At 40.1% G+C, this 25775-nt stretch overlaps 1 protein-coding gene across 1 annotated transcript in view; it reads right to left on the reverse strand.

Annotated features, from left to right (window-relative positions):
• The window catches only part of atp6v1b2a (ATPase H+ transporting V1 subunit B2a), a 40966-nt gene extending 20083 nt beyond the window's left edge, over positions 1-20883 (reverse strand). The window contains exons 1-5 of the mRNA XM_089012064.1: positions 20675-20883; positions 5005-5060; positions 3791-3889; positions 1714-1807; positions 146-223 (exon numbers count right to left, since the gene is read on the reverse strand). Coding sequence (XP_088868190.1) covers positions 146-223; positions 1714-1807; positions 3791-3889; positions 5005-5060; positions 20675-20780 — 433 coding nt within the window. The 5' untranslated portion in view covers positions 20781-20883. The remainder of the gene's footprint in view (positions 1-145; positions 224-1713; positions 1808-3790; positions 3890-5004; positions 5061-20674) is intronic.
• Between the last annotated feature and the right edge of the window lie 4892 nt (positions 20884-25775).

A 25775-nucleotide genomic window follows, 5' to 3' on the forward strand; every position in this document is an offset into this window, starting at 1 on the left:
GGTTTTATATCCATCCATCCGTCCGTCCATCCATCCATCCATCCATCGATAGATAGATCGATCGATCAATCTATCGATCGATAGCTATTTCATTGCCCAACCACCGGACAAAATAAAATAAATACATATGATAAAGAGCAGGTACCCATAATGTCCAAATAGTCCTCAGCCAGAACACTGGGTCCGCGGTCAATTGGTTTGCCAGAACCGTTGAACACCCGCCCTGAAAGAGAAGGGATTTTCCTTTCTGTCAATAGGATACTGAGACTGTTGGATCAACTAATGCATTTATTTGCATATAAAGAATATTCTAATTTAATGTTAGACGCTAAATAGTTAAGAATGCCTCTTATGAGTGAATGGGGAGTAATAAGCATCGAAATTCTGACTTCATGGACATTATTATTGATACTTGAAAAACAAAAGTCGGCTTATCATTTATTTATTTTTTACTGCAATTCAAATGTGTTACCTTGTGTAATTGTGAGATAATCACATTTATTGAGACTTGAGCATCATAGATAATTAGAGAAAACAACTTTAAACTTTGATTATTATTTTGCTAAAGTTTTAGAATTCCATGTGAAGTGCAGCAAAAATATCAACAACCATTTGAAGCAGGAATGCCGATTAAGTAGATGGTGCAATACCAGCTCAAGAAGGGAGTGCCGGTGACTTACATCAATTCAATTAGTGACAGCCCTCCCAGGGTTATGTCATTGATAAAAATGCCCATCAATGGCAGTGAATAAGTACAACAATGAAAATTATTGGTCTTGCGAGCAATAATTCAATATCATGCATCATAATAGACCCGTAATCAATACCAATTCAAAATAGTTTTGATCAAATATTAGATTAAAAAAGTCAGAACACTGCATTGTATGGATTATAGACAGTACATAAGTTTTTTTTTGTTTTTTTTTCTGCAAGACCTCACTTTAACCTTTTTTTGTGTTTGTTTTTGGATTACTACACTACGTCACTTTACATACGACATTACCTCACTTTACATATGTCACTACCACACTTTATATACGTCACTACCTCACTTTACATACGACACTACCTCACTTTAGATTCAGGAATTATATGTATTGTCTGTTGTCAATTGTCTGTCTTTTTTAGCCACATTATTCGTGCCTTGCACGCTGGGTCCGAGAGGACATTAATTTAATCTGTGCTGTATGTTTTTATTTGGTTATGCTTAGAATATCTTGTTTTCTATCCTTTCACCCCCACCCCAACCCCATCGGTTATATCGATAGTACCGCTTATTACGATACTATTTCTATGAACGCAAGGAGAAAATTACGTGCGCGCAGGGTCGGATATATCGATAGTCCCGGTTATATCGATATTTTTTCGGACTACCAAGAATATCGATATAACGAGACTTTACTGTATATATATATATATATATATATATATATATATATATATATATATATATATATATATATATATATATATATATATATGTACGCACACAAATAAACTTACCATAACACCCCAACCCACCCAATAAAAAAATACTAAACTCATACATATTGCCGACTAAATGAATAAAGTTGGTTAATCATTTGTACTCTGTCATTTTATAATCTCACAAGCTGAAAATGTGTCGGTTCCCAGGTTTTGTACGGAAGCAGACAATCTCAATTGGCAACCTGACATAATGATGTGTGGCTACATTTACTATGGTCTTCATACCAAGCATATCCTCAGAAACTGGTGTACGCAGGATATCGCCAGTAAACTCGCAGGCTGTCTTCTTGGCATCAATGCCTGATGTTCCCTCAAACACCTGAGAAAACGCAAAATAAAAGATTATCAGGATACCTTATTCAACATATATTGCAGCTTATCAGTAAGCTCTGTAAAAGCTTCAAATGAATTGAATCAGCTGTTGGAGTAAGAAGAGATCGAAAACAGGCAACATATGGCTCTTAAAAAAAAGAGTTGGTATATTGGTTGGGTTGTCACACATAGTCTCCAAATAGAAACTGAAGCTGTATGAGAAATGACCTTCCAGAAAAACTCCTGTGATTAAAATAAATCCCCATATAAAAATAACATTTTTTTAACTATAGTTCAACGGTCCTGATGTCAAAATATTTAGATCTCAACCAACACAGGAGAGAAGTAAAAGATGACTTGTGGTTTTGCTTTAGAGCACAGGTATCAAAGTCAAGGCCCGGGGGCCAAATCAGGCTTGCCATACCATTTTATTCAGCCCGTCAAAGTAAATAAAACTTGTGAAATTCCAAAATGCTTGGTAAAGTCCGAACCAAAATTTCAAATTGTAATATGTAACACAATAACACAATAACAGTCATTATTCTTGACTACAGATTTGAAAACTAGTTATACATTATGTTTTGTGCGCTCTATGTAATATGTGGAGGGAATTAACATTCTAATGGTTTCAGCAAATTCATAACGGCCCTCAAGAGGAAACCGTAAATATAATGTGGGCAAAGGTAAATGAGTTTTTCAAACTTGATAAATGGTGATTTAAATGTATGTGTTTCCATATGTCATCAACATTAAGCCACGCTGTTAAGGCAATTCGCTATACGGACATTTTAAACATATTTTCTATTTCCTTTCGCATCATTTTGTTTTTCTTGGACTTCCTGCCATGTCACATCCTATCCGCCTTTACGTGACGTCACATCCTGTCCGTCTTTATAAAAGCCCAACATGCCCCAACATGCCTCTCTCTTTTCCTCTTGGATATTTCCCCCTGCCGGTGCTTCGGGGTGGTGGCGGGAGGGGGGTCACAATTTGTGCCGTCCCCAGATTAAAGAACCTTCTTGTTTTTACTTGATTCCTGCTTCATTAATAATGACTTTATCACACGCGACCTATCCAACTCTCCCGTTTTCGGTCATCTTGCTCGCTGCTGTGAAAGAGTGGACACTCAAATGCACACGTTCACATTTGGGGTGCAACAGATTCAGAAAGCCGTTTAAATCGCTTGATTCGACAGTATACATTAGATTCACAGAGATTTAATACAAAGCAGTCAGCAGTCAGTCGCTGTTCAATAAATGGGTAAATTGCAACTTTGATTTTTTAATCTGTCAACGAACCCCACTTTGGGAAAAGCACAGGAGTGGGAGTCATGCTGAATGGGACAATTACGTGATGGGTCAATTTTACCGGTACATGACAGGATCGATTATTTATTTATTTTCCAGTGGTCCAGGAGAGGAAAGGATTTATTCTGTGGAAGTGGGATGAGATAAAACTGAAATAGAACTCGGGTTACCCTGTAATGACCATCTAGCGCAGGTGTGTCAAACTCATTTTTGCCGCGAACCACATTGTAGTTACGCTTTCCTCTCGAGGGCCGTTATTAATTTGGGAAAACCATGACAATGTTTCATCTCCTCCTCATATTACATACAGAACACACAACAAATTCATGAATTACTAGTATTCAAATCCGAAGTCAAGAATAATCACTGTTATTGTGGTTTACATACATCCATTTGAGAAATTGGTTCGGACTTTAACAAGCATCATGGCACTTAACATGCTTGATTTGCTTTCGCGGGCCGAATAAAATGATGTGGTGCGCCAGATTTGGCCCCGGGGCCTCGACTTTGATCTTGCGTGACTGAGGCAGTTAAATCATTAAAACAGCAATCAAAGGATGGCAAAAAGTCAAATGACTAAAAAATCTTAACAAATTGCATGTATTACAGAAAAACCTAACCTGGATGGTTTTATGGGCCAAAAAAACAACTCAAAACACAATGGGGGTAAACGGGTGTCTCACCTGAACAACTGCCTTGCTACCGATGACTTCAAGGACTTGACCACTCCTTTTTGTGCCATCAGGCAAAGTCAGGTGAACAATTTCGGCATATCGAGGGAACTAGTTGAAACAGTTAACATAAAAACAAATGGAATTATTAGTTATAATATAGTATAAGTTAATTTTTTACTTCAAGCAAGCACACAGAAGCATTATACATGCTCTTAAAGGACAACCGACATCACATTTTTGTTTCCTAACTGACATCAGAAAAACGTTTTATAGCATCTGAAATACCCAAAACACGCAGTATGATTTTTTTATTCAAATGCAAAACACCTATAAAAATGACAAAGTGTCCAAAATCTGCAAAAAATTGAGCTGCGAATTGGGCATTTTCAGTCCCGCCCCCAGTTCGTTACGTCACGCCAAGACGTCTTGCATTGCTGGAGAATCAAAACAATGGCTTCAGATTCGGAGAAAATGCTTTCTTGTTACACATCCATTTATGAATATGATTCAAATAGTTCTGAAGAGGAAGGCATACATGTTTGCAATTGATTAAATAATTTATTCAGTGCCATTTTGAGGCAACATTGGGGGGAAATGTATCACCAAAAAAGAGGCAGAAAATGGCGACCAACCACCTGTGAGGAATTAATCAGCCCGTTTCCACAGGCTGATAAATTCCTTATATGGAGCTTGGTCGCCCACTTTTGGCTCTTTTTGGTGCAACACAACATTTTCAGACCAAACAAGCACAGCAAAATGCATTGACGTGATGGAAGGACTGCTACAATGTGTCCTTTTTTACGGTCAGGGGCGTTCCTTCAGTGATGTCACGTACAGACTCAACTCAACTCAAAAACAAGACTTCCGGAATATTCACCGCGAGTCTTAAAACATAAAATATAGCTATATGCGGTTGAATCTTTGTAAAATACGCTCAGTAGAAGTCATTTGAAGCCATTTTACGAATTATGGACACAACTTGTTCGGAGACGTCAGTTGTCCTGTAAATATGCAGCTAAAATATTTTCCAAAATTAAACATTTTAGGAAGAGGTAATTTAACACTAAATGTAAATGAATCAGTATTGTTGCCATGCAATTAATATATTTTAATTTGCAACCCAATAATCAAGTAAAAAATGCAGAGGAAGAAGAGAAGTCAATTTGTATTTTCATGACAATCTTATCTGAATGAAGTGTAGAAAACAATTGAAGTCACCTCACCTTGACATTATCCAAAATCACTAAGGGTCCATTCACTCCTGACACTGTAGAATAGGCTGAAAGAAAGAACATTTTCAAACTAGAGTTAGTTGTCTAATTAAGTGTGATGGGTCTACATGGCACTCAACCAAACGTAATATAATTATGACTGTATTTGTAATTTTCACTTCTGGTTTAAAGCAACCAATGGACTTGGAAGCGGCATCTGTGCTGGAGCCTATCTCAGCTGTCTTCGGGCACGAGGCGGGGGACACCCTGAAATGGTTGCCAGACAAACTCAGGGCACACAAAGACGTACGAGAGTCACTCCCACACTCACACCTCGGGTCAATTTGGAGTGGTCAATCTGCCTGCCATGCATGTTTTTGGAGTGAGGGAGGAAACCGGAGGACCCAGAGAAAACCCACGCGGGCCCGGGGAGAACATGCAAACTCCACACAGGGAGGCCGGACCGGGACGCGAACCGGCGACCTCTGCACTGTGAAGCCGGTGTGCTAACCACTCGACTACCGGGCCGCCGAATTGAACACAAAGGCGCAAATCCAACGACAGAACTACGAAAAAGGATCATCAAACTACAGCATAGGGCGAACTGGTGCCAAGCATCCAGATTGACACCCATACGTTTCAATATGGTGTTCATTAGGGCTAATTTGTGCCAAATACACAATAGGGGTTATCCCTTCAAATCATGTCATTCCAGGTCTCACAGTCATTACCCATGTAAGAATTGACGTCTCCTTGCAGAACAACTAGTTTAAAATAATTAATGAAATATTCTAAGTTACAATAGCCTGTACAAAACAATGACATCATGCCTTTACGTCAGAACACAATTCAACATGCTCAGAAATAAGATAACAGCAGACAACCATGCATGCCCTTTTTGAGCAGCAGAAAACATGCTTTAATGGAAAGTCCTGTAAGATTTCAAGCATTAACTGACCCTTTCTTCATGTGAATGCTATGGAAGATGTGTGATTTTTCAGATATAATAACCACACTTAGACCCAACAAATTGCCAGAAAATTTCAAGAGATACATACAGCGACAGTATTTCCTGATGGAGGATGATGATAGTAATGATAATGTTGGGGAAATTGGTCCACATAATTAAATAGAAACCTCACAATCTGTACATATACAGCATCTTAATAGCATATCCAGTAACAGCCTGCCAAGGAGGTGAATTAAATTTGACTCAAATATGCATTTTCACATTATCCTTCACTCCCCTCCAAATATAGAAGTCCAAGATGGCGCCCGAGTAGGCAGCCTCAGCAAGTGCTCTCATGAGCCTTGCTTTTTTTTGGTTGTTTTTGTCTTGTTTTGTGTTTTCTTTTGTCACTTTGTGTTGTTGTGCGTCGTGTGGAACGGATACGGATTGTTTTTCAGCATTTTTGACCACGACATTCATCAAGGTGGAGACTGTGCTGAGCGGTTGCGCCTTTGTGGTATAGCATGAATATGCCAGTACTGTTTTTGAATGGGAGGATGTCGGAGCCATTTGACTGCCATCGCTGGACACCACAGGGGCCATTGTGCTTTTTGCGCCTGTAATGGGCAGCGTCTTCACAGCCGCGCTTTGTTCAGTGGAAAGGCCAGTGCTGTTGGACAGTCTGCGGCTGGATGGATGCATGGCTTGAGGAACCCGCGATAAGAAGAAAGGAGCATCAGCGCAGAGCGCCGATGCGTATGTCGAGCTGTTGCGGATTGGAATTGAAGCAGATTGGAACAGGAGATGTGAGACAATCTCTTTTCGTCAATGGATGCTACAGCTGCGTGTTTGCTTTCAACATTTAGCTTGTAGTCGACGTGCACATTCCACCATGATGTCCCTGATCCACTGGTGGAAAGACGCTTTGATCCTCTCCTCTTTCATCCAGAACTGCTTCATGTCATCACAAAGAGGGTACAGCAAGTCCTGAAGAATGAATGTCTCTCTGTGTCTTTGTTTTGTCATATTGTCTCTTTTCTGTCATATTATTTGTTATTTAGTTTTTTTTTTTGTTCTTTTGACTTCAAGACGGCGCCGCGAGAGTGGCTGCCTTTCCAGCAGCTTATGTATTTTTTTTCTACTTTCATTCCTTTCATCACTTTGCTGCTGTGAAATGTAAATTTCTCCACTGTGAGACGAATAAAGGCATATCCAATCCAATATCCAATCCAATCCAAAGGTGTTGAATCAGTGTGGCTATTTCCATAACATTTGCTGTTCACTGAAAATATTTGTTTGACATCAAATGATGGACATGAAAAAACAAAACATATTTTTTTCTGTACATTTACACACAACTGTCAATTGGTGGAAAACTAGTAACATTACAGCCGAAAGATCATTACATAAAGATTGGGCATAGCCATTACAACCTTTTTTTTCACCGATGTGGTACAACCAACTTTAAAAGCCAGCCACAGGATGCTTCTAAGTGTTTGATGCCCATAGTTAGCGCTATGGAACTCGCCGTATCACTAATTGGCGGTCAGGTTATCATGTGGTTGTTAGCACAGCAACAGGTGAAGCACAGTAAATGTTTGTTTACCCGATTATTTGTCAAGCCACAAGCAATTTACTCTAGGGAGTAATCGGATGCATTCCACGGTCATTAGTGGTCCTCTCGGTTTAGATGCCACAAAATCCAGAATGCAAATTTAAATGAATGATATTTTTTTAAATTGGTCCTGATTCCAGTAAAACTCATGCTAATAGATTGTTGTGAATTGATTGCTAATGTAATATCATCACCGAAATTTTAATGCATAGGCTTTTAATCCGGATGAGGGAATTTCCATTTGACAAAAGTTTGTAGGTGGACATACGTACTGTATATATATTACTAGTTTCAACCAACAACACAATCATCTTGAATGTTAAAAGATAGGCTCTGTCGGTCCTCCACTGAGTAATACTGATGTAAATATTGATGGCTACCAAGACTGTCTCATAATATTTTTCATCGCGATGAGCCCTTCGATCGGATCAGTGGTTCTTAATCTTGTTGGAGGCACCGAACCCAACCAGTTTTATATGCTCATTCACCGATCCCTTCTTTACTAAAAAATAAAATGTTTTTTTACTGGTGCGCAAAATAAATTGTGCATTAAAATCACTTTGTTGATTCATATCACTTTGTTCCAATAACAAAACCAACAGTGCATGAACTTGCGTTGTTTTTGTATTCCCCTTCTCCATGCAGCTTCAAGAAGTGTTCCTTCATTTTTGCAGGTGCGAAACTAGAGTTGCTCAACTTGGCATTGCAAATCATGCAGATGGGACGTCGACTACCGTCACATTCCATGATACGTGTAAATCCATGTTTTACATATTCGTCCGACCACTTTCTTTTTTTTGCCAGACAATAGTGTGCATGTATTAAAATGTTACAGAGCCTCACTCAGACACACATGCAGCCATCTTCAAGCGGTCTGATAGGGAGGTCTCACTCTGCTGCATAAACCAGCGACAGCAAAGCGGCCCGGTAGGAAATCTCAGCGCAGGACACTTCCAATGACTGTGCCCACTAACCGCAGACTAGACTCAGCGGTGGACTGCTGCGGCGGACGATCCACCGAACACCTGAGACTGACTCACCGAACCCCTAGGGTTCGATCGAACCCAGTTTAAGAACCACTGCTTTAGATCTAATGACCAACTTCAATACTTGCCTCAAAATTGTGCCTCTCATGGTATCTATCTCTCATGTTCTGTGAATACATCACAGCTGTGTTTTGTGATACACTCTTCGTACAATTCATCTTAACAATCACTGGCATTGTCATGTCTTAAATGTTGTAATTTTTAGACGTTTGTGCTGGTTTTTTTTCGGCGCCATCTCATAATGTCATCCGCACACTTTCTCAGTTTGCGGACAAAAATAGCAACCCGCATGCGCATATTACGTTTATCTATTCCGCCCCCCAGCACTGAAAAAAACACAAAAAACGAAAATTAGAAATCAGAACAAACAAAACACACACACCACACCACAAAGACACATTCAGGCGCAGTGAAATCTCGATCACACAGGAGAGATTTGATTGCATACAGTCAACAAGTGTTTTTTGGGTTGTCAAAATGACGATGCAGAAACCACATAGTACCGGTAACGATTTTTCCTGTGAAATCCTCATGTCCGTGTCGCTCCCTTCCCTCTTACTACTTTTTGTGAAGCACCTTCTTTGGTCTGCCTTTTTGCATCTCTATCCCTCTTTTTTTTAATTGTCAAATGTATTTCATCAATGCAAGATGAGTGTTTAGGTAAACCACTAAAATCATCAAATTTAGTGTCGTCTGTCAAATGTTGTAAATGGCTTCTTATCCTTGTGAAGAATAAACATATTAAAAAATTAAATCACAGGTTGTTCAAGGGTTTTTAAGATTTCTTTGAAATCCTTGTGGCGTGGCAGGTTGCACTAAGCCCACGTGCAATTGTGTGTGCATGCATGTGTGTGTGTGTATGTGTGTGTGCGTATGTGTATGTATGCGTGTGTGTAAAACTTAAATATGTAGTTGTACCTTTCCCATATAATAAAAAATATCACCAAAGCACTTCTTTGTAGGCCATTATGTGCTGCTGACGGTAGTTTGATCTCACTTCAAAACAATCACCATTACTCCATCGACTACATGGTCATGAGTTGTGAAGTAGCAACAATTCCCATTAGGTTTTGAAAACTTTTTCCACCCCTCTTTTCTACTTCAGCTCAAGTGTAGCGGTCTCTTGGCTTGGCAGGCAACCACAGTGTCGGTCACCCTGCAGCCTGTTCAACTGCCAAGGCCTTTGTGAACAAAGATGTTAATTGGTCCTAATCTGCCACTAGAGGCTGTTTTGGTAGCCTGACCTCGCACCCTGAAGGACACCTTGGTGTGAAATACTGAAGAGGCCATTCAAGTGCCAGAGAAAAGAGGCACATAGCATTCCAACACAATTCGATTTTCCAGCTAAAAGGGGGAATGGAGGGGGGCAAGGAGGCTGGATATGGGATGGAGATGGGGCGCCACTGTTCTAACAATAAATGAGTGCAACAAAGCAGTGGCTGCTGTGATGTGCAGCTTCAAATTCTCATCTTAGCCTCAACTACAAGGGATTCTCACAGCCCCACTGAAAGTGGGAATGCTAATTGCCTCAAAAACCCGCACTTATCCACACCTTATCCCCCCAACACACATTAACCATCATCATGACGTTCAGTACATGTCCTCTGACTCACCACACCATGTTTGTTTCGATGTTGGCAAATGATTTCATGGTTGATCGAGTGACAAGCTTAGGGCCCAGGTGTGGTGACCACTGTGAAGTCATTGTTTTGGTAGAAATGCCCCCCTGTACCTCTTTCATTATGGTGGTGATGCACAAAGAAAAAATATTTGAAAGCACAAGATGCATAAAAACACAAACTTTGCACGCACATCAGGCCTGTTGAAAAATTGCAGTCCATAATTTTAAAGAAATAGCTTTTAAAAAAGCGCTGCAGACTATAAAAGTAAGGTATGCTTGGGGAGACGAAGAACATGATATACCGGTCCTATATTTCTGGAATTAATAAAATAAAAAAGTCAATATTAACACGGGAAAAAAACATTTACATAAAACAGAGAATGACTCTGTTTCCTTATGTCTGACAGTATTGTTATCATGAACAATCTTCTTTGCCACCTACTTTTTATGACAGCTTGGTATGCAGGGAATGGTGACACAACTATAAGATCTCAATCAGGAATCTGTCCATATAATCACTTTGTTGACAGTCAGGATGATGTGCTCACTTTCGGTAGCTAGTCTAAGCACACAGCGATAACACTGATAGGATCAAACTGTTATATACTGTAATCACTGTCTCCTTGAACGACAACAAGTTAATGCAAATGACATCTTTCCAACTGCCCCATCTGTGACTTTAAGGCAGTTTGGATTTGGGGCCACAGTGCATTCATTCCTTTGATTTAATTAATTTCTTCTAGACCTGCATCCAAAGTTAAACTAATAAGGTAATTTTAGAGCCAATCAATTTATATCGCACAAGTTCAGCACTCTGCTTTTCATTCCGGCCATTAAACCCCTTTCTGTGGCTGTCAAATCAGATCAATTTTGAGCATGTATCAATGTAGGATGCATAGAACACCGACTCTTGCGGGATCATTTATTTCTCTACAAATCTAACACTGATACCACTTGGCTGGTTACAACAATATGACAGATTTGTGGGATACATGTTGAATTTCCACAAAAGTCACTTAGTTTCTTCACAGATTTTAAATTTGGGACATCAACTTGCCTTTGAAAAATGTAGCCACAAGGGGACACAAGCCAGTGTCTTATTGTGTCAGTTCCAAGCGCTGATAAATACAGAGGGTTGTGTCAGGAAGGGCATCCGACGTAAAATTTTTGCCAAATCGAATATGCGAATCAAACCTCTGAATCGCATACCGGATCGGTCGAGGCCCGAGTTAACAACGACCGCCATTGGCACTGTTGACCTTCAGGGTGCCGGTGGAAAAATGGACTACTGTTGGTCGAAGGACAGGAGGGAGGTGTGCCCGAGGGAAAAGAGAGAAATGGAATTCCAAGAACTAAGAACTTTTTTCCCCAAGATGGCGCCACGAATGGCAACCTCTGTCACACGCTCTGATTTGAATTCTGAAGGGTAGGAACTTTGAATGTAAGAACAATGACAGGTAAAGGTAGCGAGTTAGTTAACATGATGCAGAGAAGGAAGGTGGACATCCTGTCTGTCCAGGAGAACAGGTGGAAAAGGAGCAAGGCAAGAAGCTTAGGGTAAGGGTTCAGGTTTTTCTATCATGGTGAAGACAGAAAGAGAAATGGAGTGGGGTTATCTTGAAATAGGAGTTTGTTAGGAAGGTCTTGGAAGTAAAAAGAGTATAAGATAGAATGATGAGTCTGAAGTTAGAAATTGAAAGTATGATGTTAAATGTTGTTTGTGGGTATGCCCCACAAGTAAGATGTGAGTTGGTGGAGAAGGAGAAATTTTGGTTGGACTTTGATGAAGTCATACAAAACATCCCTAGAAATGAGAGGGTTGTAATTGGTGGAGATTTCAATGGACATGTTGGCGCTGGAAATAAAGATGATGAGGTGATGGGCAGTTTTGGACTCCAAATGAGGAACTCTGAAGGACAGATGGTGGTTGACTTTGCTAAGAGGATGGAAATGGCTATTGTGAACACTTTCTTTCAGAAGAGACAGGAACATAGGGTGACCTGTAAGAGTGGATGTTATCAAAGAAGACATGAAGGTAGCTGGTGTGAGAAAAGAGGATGCACTCATTCTACCTATTTTTATTCTTTTACATATTTTTATACTATGTACAGTTCTTGTTAAGAAACTTTTTGTGCAGTCGTACATTTCAGTATCCTGATATTTTCTTTTGTGCATAGAATAATGTTTTATCTTTTGACCCCCCCCCCTTTTCAATTTTGCTGCTGTGGATTGCAAATGTCCCCGTTTTGGGACTATTAAATACTTTCTGATTCTGATACCTATGGTAATATTTTCTACTAGAAGTAACATTTTACCAAATTTCTGAATAACTTCAAACTGATGTTTAATAGTTCCCTTCAGTATTTAAATACAGTAAAGTCTCGTTATATCGATATTCAAGGGAGTCCGAAAAAATATCGATATAACCGGGATTATCGATATATCCGACCCTGTTTGCATGTAATTTTCTCCGTGCGTGCATAGAAATAGTATCGATATAACCGAGACTATCGATATATCCGATATCGATATAACGAGACTTTACTGTATATATGTTTTAATCATCTGTCAGATTTTTTTAAAATGTAGATGCCGAAATGTGTTAATACATTGAATATTGCCATTGGCAATCAGTTCGGTTAATACTTACACTTTCCCTACTTAGGAATAAAACATTTCGTAAACATTTTGATTCAGTTCCAATTTAATGCAATTATCTTACTGGAAACACATTGTTCGAAACTTTAATAAAAGCAACTACTAAACCTCATTTGAAATGAAGAGATTTATTATCACCATTGTCAAACATGACTAAAAAAAACAAAGGAGAGTTGAATAATGGAATCGGGGATTTCTGTAGGCATGTAATAAGTAGACTGTTCAAGTAGATTGCTTCCTGTTCTTGCCGACACAAATAAGACAGACAGATGCCTACAACAGAAGCCCTCTCCCTGTTCCTGAAAAAGTGAGTTGCTTCAGGCTAATTAGAATACAAATTAGATAACTTTTATAGAAATAACTTTGGAAGTGACAGATGGGGCTTTAAATAATCACGACATTATTGCCACTAATCAAGTCTTCACAAAAGCCGTACTGTGCCTTGATCCATGTCTTTTCATTGCACTTCATGTCGGAATGCAACACTAAAAACAAAGACCAACATTTCATGGACTAATAGCTTTTGTCCTGTTTGACATGAGAGACAAAGGCCGCCAGAAAGAAAAGACTGGGTATGGGGGAAAAAAATTCTTCATTTGTTTATTTTGTTCTAGCTCAGGATGGGTTTGAACCTTAGTGCCTCAGAGAGCTCTGACAAGTCAAGACATTTTTCACAAAAAGCATCTTGCCAATGATCTTATGAACTCTTCGCACGTGCCCACGTCAATACCTTAAGTATTGAAATGTCTTCCTCAGTTAACATTTACATAATTTGCTTCATAGTGCAGGCTATTTCACTTCTTGTTTTTGACTGGTAAAAACATCAAATGTTGAGCCATTAATTCAAACATTATTTAATGGTTGGTTAATGCTAATTATTGTGCTGCAACAATATTATTTCCGTTTTTTAATCTATCGGACTATTGAGGAGGCAACGTTCAAATGAACGCCCCTGCTTATTTCATCAAAGCAATGTTAAACCACATTCTGCATGTGTTACAACAGTCTGCCTTTGTTGTTAAACGTGTGGGTACTTGACTGGCCTGCCAGCAGTCCTGACCATAAAATACTACTGCTGAGACCCAAGATAGTTGAGGATATGAAGCTATACAAGCAAGAATATGAAACATTTCCACCTCCAGATCTTGAAACATTAGTTACCACGGTCATTAATCATTTATCAAATGTATGGTGTCACACAGTAGCGGTGGGGGGGGGGGGGGGGGGATATATATGTTTTAATCATCTGTCAGATTTTTTAAAATGTAGGTGCCGAAATGTGTTAATACATTGAATATTGCCATTGGCAATCAGTTCGGTTAATACTTACACTTTCCCTACTTAGGAATAAAACATTTCGTAAACATTTTGATTCAGTTCCAATTTAATGCAATTATCTTACTGGAAACACATCGTTTGAAACTTTAATAAAAGCAACTACTAAAGCTCATTTGAAACGAAGAGATTTATTATCACCATTGTCAAACGTGACTAAAAAAAACAAAGGAGAGTTGAATAATGGAATCGGGGATTTCTGTAGGCATGTAATAAGTAGACTGTTCAAGTAGATTGCTTCCTGTTCTTGCCGACACAAATAAGACAGACAGATGCCTACAACAGAAGCCCTCTCCCTGTTCCTGAAAAAGTGAGTTGCTTCAGGCTAATTAGAATACAAATTAGATAACTTTTATAGAAATAACTTTGGAAGTGACAGATGGGGCTTTAAATAATCACGACATTATTGCCACTAATCAAGTCTTCACAAAAGCCGTACTGTGCCTTGCTCCATGTCTTTTCATTGCACTTCATGTCGGAATGCAACACTAAAAACAAAGACCAACATTTCATGGACTAATAGCTTTTGTCCTGTTTGACACGAGAGACAAAGGCCGCCAGAAAGAAAAGACTGGGTATGGGGGAAAAAAATTCTTCATTTGTTTATTTTGTTCTAGCTCAGGATGGGTTTGAACCTTAGTGTCTCAGAGAGCTCTGACAAGTCAAGACATTTTTCACAAAAAGCATCTTGCCAATGATCTTATGAACTCTTCGCACGTGCCCACGTCAATACCTTAAGTATTGAAATGTCTTCCTCAGTCAACATTTACATAATTTGCTTCATAGTGCAGGCTATTTCACTTCTTGTTTTTGACTGGTAAAAACATCAAATGTTGAGCCATTAATTCAAACATTATTTAATGGTTGGTTAATGCTAATTATTGTGCTGCAACAATATTATTTCCGTTTTTTAATCTATCGGACTATTGAGGAGGCAACGTTCAAATGCCAGCATCTGTGATGGTATGGCGCTGTGTTGAAGGTATTCGTAACTTACACATCTGTGAACGCATCATTAATGTTAATGGCTGCTGCCATACAAGCAAAAGTCTTTTCATGAACGCCCCTGCTTATTTCATCAAAGCAATGTTAAACCACATTCTGCATGTGTTACAACAGTCTGCCTTTGTTGTTAAAAGTGTGGGTACTTGACTGGCCTGCCAGCAGTCCTGACCATAAAATACTACTGCTGAGACCCAAGATAGTTGAGGATATGAAGCTATACAAGCAAGAATATGAAACATGTCCACCTCCAGATCTTGAAACATTAGTTACCACGGTCATTAATCATTTATCAAATGTATGGTGTCACACAGTAGCGGTGGGAGGGGGGGGGGGGCGTGGCTGCCTGGCTCGTTCTCCACCTGCTGTCAATTCTCTAATCACGGACACGGGGCATTTATACGGTTCGCGATCACCTCACCAATGCCGGATGATTGACTCAACTCGCCACCGTACCTGGACTCTTCCTTCGATGCGCGAGTGTATCCGGTCCGAGGTATTTTCCCTGCAACCCGTAAATTTATGTCATCTTCCGGGATTGCGTAATTTTGCACCCTCGTGTGCCATTTGCTTTTGTGCGTAGTAAGCGGGTCGGATCACCCCCTGCCTTCTTACTCGCTGTGTTTTCTTTTATTTGTGAATAAACATCCTGCTTGGGTAGTATATCTCTGCCGCCTGCTTTGGGATCCCAAACATTCCAATACGTTCCGACGAGTCAGCTGACGTCACTCTCGCTCGGAACGTGACAGCTACGGATGACTCGGCTACAGGATGTTCTTTTTTCTTAAAATATCTATCCAATGACATTTGCTCTCACTCCCATAGCCACATCACTAGATTTCACAGCCTCCTTATTCTTTAATATCGTACAGATCGTAGATTTCGCCATGCTGTATTCCCTAGCCATATCAGACACTCGCACACCTCCTTCATATTTTGCGATTATTTCTTTCTTAAATGCAATAGTTGTACGCACTACTTTTCTTTTGTCACTTTTAGCAACACTTTCTTTGGAGGCATGATTAGGGGCTAAAACTCTTCGTACACCTATATTAAACGCTAGAGCAAAACGCAGCACGTCCGCAAGTGACAACAGTTGGTCACGGAGAGAGCGATAAACCCGTACGCCGCTCCGCACCCCACCCTCGCGTACGCACTCATGCGTCGTATTGGTGTTCGAACACCGATTGGTGTTGGAACTACGAAGCAAGAATATCTCGAATATCTTGTTCGAACTCCGTTTTGATCGAACTGTGAGGCGTTCGAGAACCGAGGTACCACTGTTCTCTTTCTCTTTTCGTCAATGGATGCTACAGCTGCATGTTTGCTCACAACATTTAGCTTGTAGTCGACGTACACATTCCACCATGATGTCCCTGATCCACTGGTGAAGAGATGCTATGATCCTCTCCTCTTTCATCTGGAACTGCTTTATGTAAGAAAGAGGGTACAGGAAGTGCTTAAGAATGAATGTCTCTCTGTGTCTTTGTGTTGTCATGTTATTTGTTATTTAGTTTTTTTTTTGTGTTTTGCTTTTCTACTTTCATTTCTTTCATAAATTTGCTGTTGTGAAATGTAAATTTCTCCACTGCGAGACTAATAAAGGCAAATCCAATCCAATGGCAAGAATGAAAACGGGCGAACCAAGAAACCGATTACAACGGCTATGTGAAGTACCACCTGAAAGTCTCATGGAAACTGTGAATTCAGCACTGAGAGCGATCCCGACCGGAAAGATCACGGAAACCAATGAGCTGATACAGTGAGACCTGGGTAACCCATTGGCTTACAAACTTTTCGGTTTACGAACGTTACATTTATGAAAGTTTTACCTTGGCATACAAAGTATTTTTCGGGTTACACACGGAGCTGCCACAATGAGTGATGTGTCGCTTGTGAACGAGCCCATTCTCCAAACAAGGAAATGGCAGCTGACTTTTTTTGTCCTATATTCCCTGCCCCCAGTCGACGGTTAAAGCCACGTGATTGGTGATTGGACATATATATATATATATATATATATATACAGTAAAGTCTCGTTATATCGATATCGGTTATATCGATAGTACCGCTTATTACGATACTATTTTCATTTCCCTTGCACATTTCTAGTCTTTTTATGTATAATTTGTACCGTTTAGTACGATACCCGGTTATTACGATAATCCGGTTATTACGGTGCTCCTTTTCATCCCCCGCCGGCCATTTTTGTTGTTTATATCGATATATCCGTCGCGCCATTGGTCAACTTGGTCACTTGTCTTGTTACGTGAGCCGCCATCGGTCACGCCATTGGTCGACTTGGTCACATGAGCCGCCATCGGTCACGCTATTGGTCGACTTGGCCGTGTGACTTTGTCACGTGTCACGCCATCAGTCGCGCCATTGGTCGACTTGGTCAGGTGACTTGGTTACGTGCCCAGCACCCGTGTAGCAGAGCCATTTTCATTTTCAGACGCTAGCTCGTGTGTAGCAGACGAGATTGAAGTGTTTGTGTTAAAAGGTAAAAATGGGAAGCAGAAGAAGATTGATGACTTTTTTAAATTGTATACATAATACAGTAAGATGTAAGCGTTGCAGTTTCCCTGTTGTGTTATGTACATGCCCACTGTACTGTATATGAATGCAATCTTTTTTTGCAACAATGTTTCTTGTTTTGTCTGCTGAAGCGCGATGATTTTGAAAATTATTAACATTCCATACTGTGTATTAAAGGACAGCCGATGTCACTTTTTATTCAAATGCAAATAAAAATGACTTCACGCCAAGACGTCTTGCATTGCTTGTGAATCCAAACAATGGCTTCAGATTCGGATAATATGCTTTCTTGTTACACATTCAGTTATGAATATGTTTCAAATACACTGTAGTTCTGAAGATTAAAGCATACATGTTTACAATCATTTAAGAATTATATGTGCCATTTTGAGGCAACATTGGGGAAACATCTCTCACCCAAAAAAAAGGGAGCTAATGGCCAGCTCCGTTTCTTATATGGCGCTTGGCTGCCCTCTTTTGGCGGCTTTTGTTTAATGCAGTTCGGCGCAGGATCGGATACAGTAAAGTCTCGTTATATCTATATCGGATATATCGATAGTCCCGGTTATATCGATACTATTTCTATGCACGCACGGAGAAAATTACATGCAAACAGGGTTGGATATATCGATAGTCCCGGTTATATCGATATTTTTTCGGACTCCCTTGAATATCGATATAACGAGACTTTACTGTATATCGATAGTCCCGGTTATATCGATATTTTTTCGGACTCCCTTGAATATCGATATAACGAGACTTTACTGTATATACATATACACATATATATATATATATATATATATATATATATATATATATATATATATATATATATATATATATATATATATATATATATATATATATATATACATATAGTGACCCCCAAACTCGACGAGTGGTTGCAACAGATCCCGGGAACAACATCGGATATCTCGGTCCAGAAAAGCGCAGTGCTGGGAACAGCACGGATACTGCGCAGAACCCTCAAGCTTCCTGGCCTCTGGTAGAGGACCCGAGCTGAACAGGTGGACAGACACCACCCATGGTGGGTGAGACGAGGATTTTTTTTTTTATATATATATATATACAGTAAAGTCTCGTTATATCGATATCGGTTATATCGATAGTACTGCTTATTACGATACCAGTTCTATGAACGCAAGGAGAAAATTTACATGCCACATCCAGTTATATCGATATTTTTTCCGACTCCCGAGAATATCGATCTAATGATTTTATATATACAGTAAAGTCTCGTTATATCGATATTCAAGGGAGTCCGAAAAAATATCGATATAACCGGGACTATCGATATATCCGACCCTGTTTGCATGTAATTGTCTCCGTGCGTGCATAGAAATAGTATCGATATAACCGGGACTATCGATATATCCGATATCGATATAACGAGACTTTACTGTATATCTATATATATATATATATCTATATATATATATATATATATATATATATATATATATATATATAGAGAGAGAGAGAGAGAGAGAGAGAGAGAGAGAGAGAGAGAGAGAGAGAGAGAGAGAGAGAGAGAGAGAGAGAGAGAGAGAGAGAGAGAGAGAGACAAACAATTCGCCAACTACTTTGGCAGAAGTGCAAGGAAAATGTAATCCAAAGCGACATATTCCCTCAAATGATGACCTGCATGGTACTTAATACAAATGCTGTACTCATCATGTTGAGGAACTATGTACACTAAGTTTGTTTTTTTGAGATATCCCAAGAACAAAAATTGTGGCGAAATATGGCAGCCTCTTGTGAGAAGGCCGACGACTGCTGACAATACATTGATTTGATTAAATTTAACTGAGGCTTTTTGAAACAGTGAACAATCAACCCCTAATCCAAAATAAATTACACGTTGTCCCTCTAAATGGTGAGGTGTGTGAACCTGGCGCCCACTATATACAGTACTTGACTTATACAGTCTCAATCACATCTAACAGTTGACCTCATCTCGTCACTTGACTTCAAGTAAATAAAGCACATGTAGCATAAGCAAGTGTAGAGGTTGTGAGGAAAGCGGAACGCCCTCTGATTCAACACTGACTTTAAACCGCAATATTTGTCCATTTTCAGTTAAGGTTTTTTTTTGTTCAAGACAGTCACGTGACCTCCCTGGTGCAGCAACACTCGTGCTTGTGTCACATGACACATTAACGTCATCATTCAATCTTCACGAAACCAATGCCATTCTCCCGAGTTTTACTGACAGTGTGCGAATATTGTAACATTTTGACAGGAAATATACAATAGGAGCAGTGTTGAAACACACACAATCGAAATATCTTTAGAAGTATCCTCAACGGTGACTGAACCGCAACACCATCTTAAAGCTAAAACAGAACCTTAAATCGCAGGCCAAAGACAATCGTGCCGACACCACAAAAATATTACCACTACATGAATAAATCTCAACACAGTAATTTAATTGAAAAACATCAATTAATTTCATTGTTGGAACGCAAAGAATACGGTTTGTCTAAATAAGACGCTGTCCACACTGAGTAATAGCTTGCAGTGTAGCTTAGCTAATTTGCTACATGACATTTATGACACAAATCCTGAGTTTGTCAAAAACAAACACACATAACCACCAACCCGATACACCCAACACAGTCGTGTGTTAAATTATTATATAGCACGTATGTTGTTTCCGACAGCTCATTAGCTCATTTTGAATTCACTTAATCATAATTTCAGACTGCACATATGATGCTGCAGCAGACTATCGTCTTTATTTTGAACACACACAACTTGGAATGTACTCCTAAAGTCAACATTGTAACAAGAGAGATGAACACGTTTGTTTTCTACTGTATATCTTCAAGTCAAATATATCGAGACATTCGTGTTAGCCAATAGCTAAAGCAGCAGCTAGTTAATGTACGTACTTAGCCTTGGTTGAGAGATATAATTTCTGGTCACGGCTTGAGTGTGGGTCCTCGCTGCTGCTGCCAGACCGTTGTCCATCGCTCTGTTTGCCACCAATGTTGCCATTGTTGGGAAAATGTACCGAAAATTGGGAATAGGAACAGTCGTCTATGAGCTTAGCTGGCTGGTGCTGCGGAACATCGATGACAACGGAGTGGTGGTCATGTGACTGTCTGACTGAGTTGATGACGTTTGTTGGCCTCCGACTGAGCGGTCACAGTTAATGCACGTCAGCGAGTCTCTGGAATATGATTTAGTGTGCGTTTATTTACGACAGTGTTTAATAACTATGTAAACCAAAATGAATTAGAAAATGCGTCAAGAATTCAACCGTTTTTAAATGACCTGTGACTATTTGAGTTGCCTCATATTTTTTAACATGAACACACCCGGTTTTCACAATTGTTAAACTATCTTCTTGTCACATGGACTACAGGCTCATGGAATTTGGTCTCAGAAAGAGTGGTACTTTATTAAATATGCCTGAGGGTAAAATCTGACTGTCGGATTCTCTCTGTCTCTCTGTCTCTGTCTCTGTCTCTCTCTCTCTCTCTCTCTCTCTCTCTCTCTCTCTCTCTCTCTCTCTCTCTCTCTCTCTCTCTCTCTCTCTCTCTCTCTCTCTCTCTCTCTCTCTCTCTCTCTCTCTCTCTCTCTCTCTCTCTCCCCCTCTCTCTCTCTCTCTCTCTCTCTCTCTCTCTCTCTCTCTCTCTCTCTCTCTCTCTCTCTCTCTCTCTCTCTCTCTCTCTCTCTCTCTCTCTCTCTCTCTCTCTCTCTCTCTCTCTCTCTCTCTCTCTCTCTCTCTCTCTCTCTCTATCGTTAATCCGGTAGATTTTTAGATAAATCGGTAGATTTTCTAATTCACGACTCTGTGGTGCGTGTTAAAATAATGCGAGCGTTACAAAACCCGGCTGTTCTCACATTAACAACAGCGCAAAACACCCGTTTTGATTGCGGTAAGGCTGCATAAAAATATCAAAATGTTGCCGAGCCTGTCTTCATGCACAGTTAGACAACTTGTCTCGATAAACTTCAAAAATTGTGCCCTAGAGAGTGAGCTCAGATTCTGATCGATTCCTCATCAGCGAATTATACATACTACTTCAGTTTGTGCCCATTGCCATTTAATAATAACAGTCAATATATACACACTGTCTGCGTTTGGGTGCCAACCAGTTCAGGGTGTCTCCCACCTACTGCCACAAGACAGCTGGGATAGGACCCAGCACGCACTACGACCCTTGTTTCACCACGTAAGCAGATCAGTGGATGGATGAATATATACACTGTATAATATTCATTCATTTTCCATACCGCTTTATCCTCACTGGGGTCACTGGTGCTGTTGGATCCACACAGTGACGATCACGTTCACACCTAGAAACAATTTAGAGCACAGGTGTCAAAGTCAAGGCCCGGGAGCCAAATCCGGCCCGCCACATCATTTTATTCGGCCCGCGCATGCAAATCTAACGTGTGAAATTCCATTATGCTTGTTAACAAATTGTCCAATGTAAACCACAAAAACAGTCATTATTTTTTACTTTAAATTTGAAAACTAGTTATTCATTATTTTGTTGTGTGCTTTGTATATAATATGTGGAGATGATGAACCATTTATATGGTTTCCCAAAATTCATAACGGGCCTCCAAGGGAAACCGTAACTACGACGTGGCCCGCGACAAATATGAGTTTGACACCACTGATCACCATGTGGGTGAAAACCAGAGGACCCGTAGAAAACCTGCACAGGCTTAGGGAGAACATGCAAACTCCAAACAGGGAGGCATGAGTGGGGATCTGAACCCACGACCTCTGCACTATGAGGTCGACTGGCTAACCAATGATCCACCAGGCCGCCCCGCTATAAAATATTAGTTGTTCAAATTCTGACACCCGTCAAGTTAAAATTGACAAAGCGAGACAGTACACAGTAGCACCGGCGAGTATTATTTCCTTTGTTCTCCTATAATTTGCATGTATTGCATCATGTGATGACATACAGTATCTTAAGTTGTGTACTGATTGACTTTTTTAATGACTTTGTATTTAATTGTTCTTCAATCCTAATTGTGTTTTTATTTATTTGATTTTACTATGCAGGGCGGCCCGGTAGTCGAGTGGTTAGCACACCGGCTTCACAGTGCAGAGGTCGCCGGTTCACGTCCCGGTCCGGCCTCCCTGTGTGGAGTTTGCATGTTCTCCCCGGACCCGCATGGGTTTTCTCCGGGTCCTCCGGTTTCCTCCCACACTCCAAAAACATGCATGGCAGGCAGATTGACCACTCCAAATTGTCCCTAGGTGTGAGTGTGAGAGTGACTGTTGTATGTCTTTGTGTGCCCTGCGATTGGCTGGCAACCAATTCAGGGTGTCCCCCGCCTCGTGCCCGAAGACAGCTGAGATAGGCTCCAGCAACCCCCGCGACCCTAATGAGGAATAAGCGGTACGGAAAATGAGATGAGATTTTACTTTGCTTAGAATACCTTGTTTTCTATCATTTCACTCCCCAACCCCCACCCAATCCCACTTTCAAATTGCTGCTGTGGACTGCAAATGTCCCCATTGTGGGACGAATAAATGTTTTCTAAGGTTCGTCACCTTATGTTTTTTTTCTTACGTTTATCATTGTCAGTATAGCTTGTAAGTATATGCTTGAAGAAGATATCCCTATCCAACAAGCACATCTGCAGTCACACATCACATAAGCGCATGCATAAATTTGATGGTGCTGAAAAAAAATTAACGAGAAAACTGAAGAGGAAAACACTACCGTTTTGAGGCTGATGGCAGTCCCATGAGAGCTCATTGAAACGTTCCAGGTTGCGTGCAAAAAAGAAAAAATAATACAACTGAAGGACATCTGCCGACACAAGCTTTGCCCTCATTTTATAAATACCTGTTGTCTCCACTCTTTTATGATGAGATCAAAGGGATTTCACCTCCCGCGATGTGTAAAGTATATTTTACATTTACACTTCAGCAGCGAAGCACTGTTCTCACACAAATGATTTCAATTTGTCAAGCAATTCAATCGTTTGCAACAATTTCCAAATCCAGCCTCCTTCCTTTTTTCAACCACTTATCCGGGTCGTGTTGAGGATACAGCAGTTTTAGCAGGAAAGCGCATACGTTGCTGTCACCAGTTAGATCTTCCAAGGCTTCCTTGAGTGCTCCGGTTCTGATCGTGGACATTCCTCCCAATCATGCTCTTCCAGGTTTCAAAGTCATTTCCGACAGTCGCACTGAAGCACCAGCCGAACGTCCCTCTTGGACACAGTCTGAGGACTACAAAAAGAGTGGATATTCTGGAGCTGGTGTTTGGTGTATAGCCACAAACAACAGTCCTCGCACCTTAAGATGAGGGAGATGACCATTTTGTCAACTGTAATGGACCCAAACGTGCAGTATCTAAGCTCTGTTTTGACCTATTATATCTGTGCACAGTTGAGCAAAACACAAAATGAAGGAAAACTCCACAAATGTGCACAGTTGGACAGAGCTTTACACAAGACCATACGTATCAAAGTCAAGGCCCGGGGCCCAAATCTGGTCCGCCACGTAATTTTATTCGGCCCGCGAAAGCAAATCAAACTGGTGAAATTCCATGATGCCTGCTAAAGTCCGAATCTGTTCGGTTTAAATTTAATGTTCGGTTTAAATTCTTGTTTCTTTCCTGGTTCGGTGTTCAACGAAGTTCAGTGATAAAAATCTCAGTGACGATGATAGATGGTGAACAAAAAACTACTTTATTCTAGTGAGACAGAAAAAGCACTTCTATCGTCGAGGTAGGAGCGAAGTCAGAGCACACGAACAAAGATAGGAACAAAGAGAGCAAGCTCCCGCTCTGACTAGTTTTTGAAAGTCCACAGCAGCGATCTGTTGTCCAATCAGCTACGGACAACTCAGTGTTGGGAGGGTCTTAGACTGAAGTTGGAGCCGTTGCCTCTTTGCAACGACTATTGAACTAATAAGCTTGATAATGCTATGTAACTAAATTAAACGTGCAATAATCATAATGTGTACTAAGCTAAACATGAAATAACATAATATGTTTACTAATGTGCATAAAACACTCTATCAGAATCAAAATTTCAAATTGTCCCGTGTAAACGATGATAACTGTCATTATTTTTTATTTCAAATTTGAAAACTATTTATTCATTAATTTGTTGTGCGCTCTATGTGTAATATGTGGAGGGGATGAAACATTCTAATGGCTTCCCCAAATTCATAACGAGAGGAAACCGAAACTACAATGTGGCCCGTGGCAAAAAAAATGAGTTTCAGAATCAGAATGAGAATAATCTTTATTGCCAAGTACAGTATGTAGAACACACAAGGAATTTATTTCCGGTAGAACACGCTGCACTAGTATCATCATCAAAGAATTGCAAAGAGGCACTCTTGCACTTAACTTTGGCTCGGCACTAACATAAATAGAGTGTGTTAGTCTGGAAAGGAAATACAGAGGGATTGGTACCCTCTTAGACATTTTTGGGTTACCCATTGCTGCTCTCTCTCTCTCTCTCTCTCTCTCTCTCTCTCTCTCTCTCTCTCTCTCTCTCTCTCTCTCTCTCTCTCTCTCTCTTTCCCTCTCACTCTCTTTCCCTCTCTCTCTATCTCTAATGAGAAAATATTAGAATGTTTCATCTCCTCCACATGTTACATCCTGGACGAACCAATAATTAATAAATAATTAGTTTTCAAATCTGAAGTCAAGAATAATGACTTTTATTGTGGTTTACATACAAAAATTAGAAATTTTGGTTCAGATTTTAGCAACTATCGTGGTACTTGACGTGCTTGATTTGCTTTCGTGGGCCAAATGAAATAATGTGGCGGGCCGGATTTGGCCTCTGGGCCTTGATTTTGACACCTGTGTGCTACAGTAACCCAGCAAGGCCAGCCCTGCTGGAAGCTGGTGACCCCAGCATGTCTGCGACTGGTATCCAGCTATCACCATAATAATAAAATAAATAATTTCATTTTCATAAATTTCATTTATAAGTGCCTTTCAGGCCACTTTACAGTCACCTCTTGAAAGGAATGTTCAGCTGTTTGAA

Source organism: Hippocampus bargibanti, linkage group LG13 (genome assembly GCF_051943395.1).
Source record: "Hippocampus bargibanti isolate YZ-2025 linkage group LG13, ASM5194339v1, whole genome shotgun sequence".
NCBI classification, from domain to species: domain Eukaryota; kingdom Metazoa; phylum Chordata; class Actinopteri; order Syngnathiformes; family Syngnathidae; genus Hippocampus; species Hippocampus bargibanti.